At 43.0% G+C, this 8,801-nt stretch overlaps 1 protein-coding gene across 3 annotated transcripts in view; it reads right to left on the bottom strand.

The window, feature by feature from the left end:
* Positions 1-650: 650 nt before the first annotated feature.
* The window catches only part of tfap2a (transcription factor AP-2 alpha), a 13,013-nt gene continuing 4,862 nt past the window's right edge, over positions 651-8,801 (bottom strand). For all 3 annotated transcript variants that reach the window (XM_037534222.1, XM_017696166.2, XM_017696167.2), the window contains exons 2-7: positions 8,246-8,668; positions 7,013-7,064; positions 5,318-5,546; positions 4,508-4,626; positions 2,878-3,019; positions 651-2,185 (exon numbers count right to left, since the gene is read on the bottom strand). In XM_037534222.1, coding sequence (XP_037390119.1) covers positions 1,897-2,185; positions 2,878-3,019; positions 4,508-4,626; positions 5,318-5,546; positions 7,013-7,064; positions 8,246-8,668 — 1,254 coding nt within the window. In that variant the 3' untranslated portion in view covers positions 651-1,896. The remainder of the gene's footprint in view (positions 2,186-2,877; positions 3,020-4,507; positions 4,627-5,317; positions 5,547-7,012; positions 7,065-8,245; positions 8,669-8,801) is intronic.

Raw genomic sequence — 8,801 nt, 5'->3', positions numbered from 1 at the left:
CTACATTTTTGAAGTGGGATTCAACCAAAAGAGTAAAGAAAATGTTATCCAAACGCGGCGTGATCGAATCACACTCGGGGTTTTACATTATATCATCGCATATTTTAGCATAAGCCGGCTGGAAGAACGTATCAAAACAAAGTGGCGCCTAACAGCACACCGATAAAAGCGTGGAAGCGGCGAAATGCACTAACCTTCAGCGCAGGCTTACACATCTGACTGATTTTAAGAGCCGTTTCGCTCCAGGGCTCAAACTACACACGCTCACTTCAAACAGGATTGAGAATCCATTGTTTTCTGTGTCATTTGGCTTGCTTAAAAAAGAGAAAGAAGTAGAAAGAAAAAAAAGCTTCTTGCCATATTTGAATGATCCCGTGCTCTGAACGAAGAGTCGGATGTTATTATTATTATTATTATTATTATTATTATTATTATTATTATTATTATTATTATTAGACTTGAGGGAAACAATGGGTTCAACTGCTTATTGCATGGATCAATCGTCAAGGGAGAGCTAAACTCAATTACAGTCACCGTGCTGAACAAAAAAAGGAAGAAAAAAAAGAAGAGAAAGAAACTACCAAGCACGAAAATATACCCGGGCGCAGCGAGCACTGAATACAAATAAAAGATGAATAAAAAAATCGACATGAAGCGTATCAAATATTTATTTTTTTTCCTGGGCAACAAATGACTATAATACATTGACAGGCATGGGAACTATTGCCAGCACAGGCCTATACAATACAGATAAAACCGCCTCCAATTCGACATTGGACATACAAGATATCAGATGGTCCCAAATGTTTTTTTTCCTTTTTTAATTTTTTTATTTGATCATTTTTTGAAGAAAAAAAAGTAAAGATTTCTGAGGACAATAGGCTATCCATTTATTGCTCTTATGGTGCTTCGAGGGAAGAACAAGAGGTGAAACGTATTCTGATTGGCACAACACATAAAAGCTCGTATAAAAAACAAGAAAATAGAAACACAAAAACTAGTCTCATCGGGGTCTCTGTCATCTCTTTTTTTCGATTAAAAACTGAATGGCATAAGGATGATATATAGAGAAAAAAATGGACGTTTATTTCTATTCAATTTGTTCACTTGCTTTGATGACGCCTCAACATGCTACAAGAGGGCTGAGTTGAAATATCCCAGAGAAAAAAAAAATAATAACCCCAAACTTGTTTTTTTTCTAAGAACCATAAAACCACATGAAGAACTAAGCGAATATTCAAACCCACTAAAACAGGAGGCACCAGATAAATAAAAAAAGAAGTTTCAACAGACGCACCATATTTACAGTTCCCGTTAAATTACACATAAATAAATATATACATACATGAACACAGATTCCCTCATATAACCGTGAATCGTGTTGAAATTTTTCAAAAGTTCAAGTTGGTCGCTCAGTGTGAAACGTCTTATGTCTGAAGTCATGGCGATGGAGCTGTGGAGCTTTTTTTTTTCTTTCGTTCAAGTTTATTATTCACAATACTGATAGAAAATCATCCTCTTTCAGCTTCTTTTTTTAGTCACATGGCTACAATCTTGGATTGAGAAGGGGTGGCTAGATTTCAGTCCGTTGCAGCTCGTAATAAAAAAGATGGAGTTCATTAAAAGTCCTCGGGTGGCAAATCTAGTATTTTTTTCTTCCTTCGCTCGCGCTCCATCCGGTCACACCGCCACCCTTTGGATTTTATTTGGAGAACTGGGTTTTCCGTCGATTCCCGGTTGGATCTGGTTTCGAAAACAACTCAAACACGTTTGCGAATCAAGCTCGGGGAAAGAAATAATAAGTGGCACGACTGTCGCCTTGGTCACTAGTGGGGATTTGTGTTTAATATGTATTTGTAACGTTAATAGTGTGGCCGCCTGGACGTTGGCTGGAGATCACTTTCTGTGCTTCTCGTCTTTGTCTCCGCCTTTAGTGCCAGATTCGGAGTGGCTGTTGGGGTTGTTGTTGAGGTACATTTTGTCCATGGCCTTAATGGCCTCGGTCAGATAGTTCTGCAGCGCGGTCACGGCCGCACACACGGCCGGCGTCCCGAAGCCGTGCGAGATGAGACTGAAGTGGGTCAAGCAGCTCTGAATGCCGGGCTCCAGGATGGGCTGCGGGCGAGAGTTCCCCAGGGGCGAGCGGTCCTGGGAGAGCAGGTCGGTGAATTCTTTGCAGATTTGTCTAGAAGGAGACACAATGCAGCAGCGTGTGAGGTTTGGGTTGGCGGCGTCAAAAAAGGCCATGAGTTTGCAAAGCACAGTGAGTGTCAACCTGACCTTAATCAAAGCTGAAGGTTCGGCATAAAAAAATGCATTAGTAACACTTTCTCAAATGTCGTCGAGTGTGTCGTATTCCCTAATCAACGAGGCAGCCGGTTACGCTGTCAACTGAGAGCCAGCGGAACCGAAGTTCAGCTGAATGGGAGTCAAATATGGGCGTCAGTCACTGAGCTGATTTTGGAGGGAACCCTATCAATGGGGCTGCCATCAGTTCTCATTTCTGCACTCGTTATTCTGGGCCTCTGTGAGAAATGGCAGAGATCTTGGGTCTTGACTTTCAAGAATCTTGCTAGAGAAGCACAGTGTTCATGTTCCAGCTTGAGCGTGACTGTGCGTGCGAATGGTTATGTGTTTGCCATTAGGTTTCACACAGTCGCTGAATCTTTAAACAAATATTACAAGCTCATGAAATTTACGCCTGAGAAATACATGACAATTGCTAAGTGAACTGTTCGCAAATACCAATAAAAACTCGCTGCGATCGAGCACGTCTGTGAACATGTGTTTATGCTGGAGAGAGAAAAAATGTGGTTGTAAACACTGCAGTGACTCCAAAGCACTTTCTGACATTTGAAAAGCAAAAGTAGCACTTACTTCGTTGCCAATAACATGTTTTTTCTTTGGACTTGTTCATTTGGGTCGGAATGCTGACGGTTTACGTATTCAGCTACTGCCTTGGCCGGGAACTCGGTCTCGCATACATAACCGAAATCTCTGGCAAGATGCACGGCTTCGCCTAAGAAGGAGAAAATGGGGTTGAGTGTGTAATATATGACTTTAAATTACTGACATCAAATGCAGACCAATTAACACCTTCATTTAGCACATTTATCATCTAATTAACGTTCTCGGCCATAGAACGGGACATCCTTCCATGGCCTGAAGATTGCGAAACCGTTAATAGCACTTTTTTTTCATTTTTCGTTGGAGAATGTTATCAATAAGCATGTCAAAATATACCAGTCTTCCCATGAGGAGGAAAATATCAGAAAAGCACCACAAAGTAAATAACATTTGATAATGGGAGTCAGTCAGACACCATGACATTGATTCGCAATCCCCTTCACCGTTATTGGAAGCTGAGGAGATTGTTCTACATAGGAAAAGCAATTTCAAACGGCTGCAAGTAAACCTCTGTCTCGTACATACTTTAGCCCTGAGAATCACTGGCTCATTCCATTCAGGGCCGTTCGGCTGATTTTTTCATGTCTTTGGTTTTAATTTCCTGAAACAGTTGGGTTTTAACTGCAGGCCTTCCTGTCATAAGTCTAGGCTCCGGAAGGACGCATGCGCCAATTAGCATCAAAGCTCCACTCCAGTAAACCGCTTTCCATAAAATGGAGCGGATCATAAACAATAACAGCACTTCAGCGAGCCACTGTCCCTTAAACCAAATCACCCCCACCCCCAGCCTCCCTTCAGCCCCCCTGCGCTTTATCGTGAAGGAATCATACATTTCTTCAGGCTCATTACCATACAAAACCAAATCTCAATGAAGCACGATGAATATTGCATTCGCTCTTCAGCGACAATGATTAACAGGAACCAATGAACCGTCCCAAGCTTTCACCTTTAAAGCCCAATGGCACACCAAATACCACCGCGCGGAATAATCACCTTCAACTTTGCAAGCAAAATGGATTTATTCAGCAGCAATGGCATCCTCGCGCCGCGACATAATTAACTCATTTATATTTTATAATAGGCTTACAACTACAGGTCATTCCTGTGCCATCAAACCATCATGTAGGCTATAAATGAATGTGTACAAACTTACTCACATACGAGTTTAGAACATTAATAATAATAATAATAATAATAATAGTGAAAGCATCATCAACCAATCAGTCGCCAGCTCTACTGACGCTCCAACATGCACACACCAGCAAAATCAAACCGCATGCTCGATGCTCGTATAAGTCGTCATAAAAAAGAAAATTTAAAACTATGAAGTGAACTCTGCAAACCGCACCAAGCCAGCATCTGTTCACACACTGACTAAAAAGGCGTCTGAAATCGCCCTCAAGTCCTCCATTTGTTATCTCCCAATTCTTTTCTCACCAAACATATACATATATCCTTCATGCATTGTTGCTTGCGGGCCCAAATTCAATCCAAATTACACGGATGGGCGCGTATGCTGATTTACAAAGGCCCCGCGCAGCAGTATTAAGCACCTGCTTTTAGCGCGCACCGGAACTCATACACTCTTAATGCGCCTTACCTTCCACAAGTGACGTCAGCAGGGTCACGTTTGCGGCCTTGCGCCTTCCTGCCGGTAGATTTAATCCGATTTTATCCAGTTTCTCTCTTAAGGATCTTCCTCCATTCTTAGATTTTGCCCTTATAATGGAAAACACACACAAACATGCATATGGCATTAACTACATGTGTCACACTGCTTCCCAGTCCAGTAGTTTTTAGAGCTATTATTAGTCGTCCCGCAGCGTCGAACACCAATTTTAAGATAGCAGGATGCTGGAGCCAGCGCATTCACCCAAAATGTTGCAGTTGCACATCATGCATCCCCTGAGAGTGGATATAAATGATTGCTGTGCCCAAATGTTTCCGAGCCCTTACACTAAAGTCCGTCTGCTTTAACCTACACACAAGCATTGGTTGAGATTTGATGGGGTGTTTTGAATAATGAGTTGTAATTGTGTGTATTTACATACGTTGCGTTATTTCAGGACTGTCCTGGTGGGCTGATGCTGGAGGAGACCAAGAGTGTTAAGATGCTCTTTATTTTGACAAACGTGCATCGCCTTAGCTGAGTTTTTATCTTTTCTTTTGGCAGTTCTTTCCCCAAACTAAACCACGATTTGGACTAGGGTTGGACTTATCATTACAGGTGAGTAATATCTGTGTGGAAATAATCAGCCATGGCCTAAGCTTAAGTAGGTAGGCAGCGTTTGAGATCCCTAATGTGAGGCCATTTTTTTCTGTTTGGACAGCGAGCAATCGACTGGTCGGATGTAATTATTGGTGACATTTGTTGAGGTGGGGTGGGTGGGGTGTGGAAGCAAAAGCTCACCTTCTCAACACCCCGCCGAGCAGGGAGGCGTTGAGGCACTCGGGCGGTGAGAGGCGTCTCTGCACTTCTGCTACCGTGACCTTGTACTTTGACGTGGAGCTGAGGAGGGACAGGCGGCCAGGGACCGAACAGAAAACCTCGTTTGGATTGACCACACCGCCGAAAAGCCCATCCTTATTGAGGGGGATGGCCGACACGTTGCTGTTGTTCTTGGACAAGGAAACTGGACCTGAAAGGAAACAGGACATGATCATGGGGACCTTCTGTCTCATCAAATGGGCATGGAGAGATGGGGGGTGTGAAGGTGGGGGGAGATGATGAATTGCTTTGCACCCAGACAGAATATGGAATAAGATTATGCACAGCATCTCGTCGTAGGCCTGTGGAATCAAAGGCAATATGTTCTTATCGGAGGTGGTGGGGGAGGGGGGTTGAGAAAAAGGCGCCTGGTGAAAGAAAAATAGATACGATAGCAGTGGCTTTTCATTCAGCTCATGAATGTAACTGCTCGAATATGCCTCGGGTAATGAAGTGGCCCAGCCATCAAAATATTTAATATTAGCACGATGGTGACTGCAGAGCAGGCTTAGAGAATATGACAGCGGAACGTGCGCGGGATTTGCTGCGATTTGGACACTGCCTGGATGACCCGCCGAGGGGGGTAATGAGAGAAACAGCGCATCTGTAAACAGTATGTGAGGCCCATGTATGATTTGTCAGAATTTCATCACAGAGAAAAAAATAACAGGTTTTCTGAGTCTGAGGATATTTGAGTTTAATTTAAAATAAAATACGATAACAACAACAACAACGACAACAACAACAACAATAATAATAATAAAAATGATGATGATGATAATAATAACAATAATAATAATGATAATAATAATAATAATAAATTACCAGAAAGTATTCTTATGGACCTCATTTCTGAAATAGCCAAAACTTCTTATTGGACATTTTTTAGATTCCTTAACACACACACACACACACACTCTATCTCACTCGCACGTGTCTCAAGGCCCAAATGCGAAGTGCAACGCGTGTAGTTTCTTTGCAGGGGTTCCCGTTCCTTTGCACGGTAAACGGAGACAAAGGGCCGAGCACTTTTGGAAAGATCACTTGTGACATTAATGGCTCAGCGGAGGCTAATAGAGACAATGGCAGTTAAGCGAACTCCGGAGATTGCTAATATAACAACCAATTACGGAGTAGATATGGAAAAAAACAGAGACATTTCTTAATATTCATCCACGACACGTCGAATTTAACAAAGATTTCGTTTTGGAGAAGAAATGATCGCTGCCAGCAGCGGAATGGTCTGAGTTCGTTGTCTGAATTCATGCCTCTCCAAACAGGAGACAAAGCCAGCTCTGCAGCACGAAATGGGCAGGGATTTATTGACAAAACTGTTGAAATTCAAGCACAATCTCGTGGACAAAGTCTCTAAAATACGTGGCCATGTTCTTGTCCAGCGTTAAGGCTGCCATTTTAAACGTAGTCCAAGCTCGTGGACAGCAGGTCGAGATTCATACTAGCGCACACTTACAGATACACAGAGTGAACCGTTTCAAACGATTAGCACAGCAGAGGCCTGCAAAAGAACCAAGTCTGTCTGGGAGCAGGAATGGACGGGCTTTGTGGGGCTCAGCGGCCAGCTCGGACAGGCAGGAAGTTCGGAAAGAAGCTGCTTACCTTTCTTGATTACGGTCTGGTCAGGGATGTGAATTCCTTGGTCCTCAACGTGCTGTAAAGCAGGTAAAACAGTAAGATGTTAGGAGTGAATAAAAAAGAAAAACAGAGATAAGCCTATATTTTCTTTGCCAAAATTAGATTGCTAAGCAAAACGAGGAGCCATTTCACCGAATTATCTTATCAGGATTTCTGATAGTCCGCTATGAAATGGCCAGTGGCGAGTGTAGGACAATAAAACGTATCACTGCCACACGCTGTAAAAAAATTAAAGACATGGAAGATGATGGCGAAACTCCTTCAACGATTTATTTATTTATTGCATTCATTTAAATAGCCTGAACGTGTTTTACCCTTTTGTTTCTTTCCCCCCCATCCCACCTGCCGTGCGATAAATTAAATAAAAACCTCTCTCTAAGCAGTGAATAGATGGGTTATTACTCCTGCGCAAAATGGTTCCGGGTGGAATGGACCACTTAGCCTCGTTATTTCTCTTCGCCTGAATCTCTTCACTGGGCAGTCTACAATTAAATTAAGGAGGAAAGGGAGGTGGGGGGAGGGTGGGCAACCAGGAATCACGTCCAAAAAATGACAGACAGTATTAAGCAAAATGTGCAACACAGCATGTTTCTGTTTTCGGGATGACGAAGCAGTTCATCCAAATATTCATTCCAAAAAAATCTGCATTTTCCTAGATTTTTCTCTTTTCTTGTTTTTTTATTATTATTTTTTTAATGTATTGAAAATGCACGCTCTCTTTCAAAACCCGCTTGCAAGAAAACGTAATAAATGATATGCATATAAATAAATATGCCTGACTGTGATTGAATGAAAAAAAAATAATAATAATAAATGCAAAGCGCCAAAAGAATTTCAGTCGTCAATTTGAGAAGAAATATTTAGCAAAATAAAATTAAAATGTGACGTTCTGGATGCGCAAAACGGCAAATGCATGAAAACGGTTAACAGTCATTAAGTGTAAGTAAACTGTACAGCTGTTTATGGCACCAATTTTGGGGCAGTAAAACTATTTTTAGCTGACGTTTATCTGCTGTTATAATTTGCGCCCAATATTTAAAAAATGTCTAAATTTTTCTCCATTAATGTGAATGTGTCTGCACTTCATTCATTAAAAAAAATCCAGTATCAGCTTTTCTTTTTCCGTTTGCACCCAGTGGTGTTTGTAGAAAGGTTTACCACGCAGATATAATCGCCCTGATGAAACTGTTCTCTTACCTGCACGTCGTCTAAAGAGTGAGGTATTCCGTGGATGGGGATAGAGTCTGTAAGGCCGGTGGTGTCGAGTCCGTGGCCGGAGGGGAGCAGCACCTCTCTGCGGTACTCCCGGCACAGCTGGTGGGGCAGGCCGCGGTGCTGGTGCAGCAGGCTGCTCTCCTGGCTCTGCCGCTGGCTTGGCCAGCCAGGGTGCTGCGGCTGCGGCTGTGCGTGCAGCGAATTGATGGAGTAGGGGTCGTTCACGTGCGAGTAGGGGTCCTGAGACTGCGGATAGATGGGCTGGTAGGGCGGCGGGAAGTAGGGCGGCTGGAAGTCCGAGTTGGGCGTGTGCGAGAGCGGAGGCGCGCTCGTGTACGGCGACTGACCCACGCTGCCCAGCTGAGGTAACCTGGCCGTCCCATTGCTGGTCCCGTCATGGCGATCCTGCACGAAGGGAGAGGAGGGGAGAAAAGCGGAGGAAACGTATTAAAGATTTTGATCGATTTATTTATTTATTTGTTATTTTTCGTGTAATTATTTTTGGAGTTGCACTGTAAGATGGCAATTTGACAATTGG

This window comes from Pygocentrus nattereri, chromosome 24 (assembly GCF_015220715.1).
Source record: "Pygocentrus nattereri isolate fPygNat1 chromosome 24, fPygNat1.pri, whole genome shotgun sequence".
NCBI classification, from domain to species: Eukaryota; Metazoa; Chordata; class Actinopteri; order Characiformes; family Serrasalmidae; genus Pygocentrus; species Pygocentrus nattereri.
The sequence above is the reverse complement of the archived record's forward strand: the minus strand, read 5'-3'. Positions and strand labels throughout refer to the sequence as shown.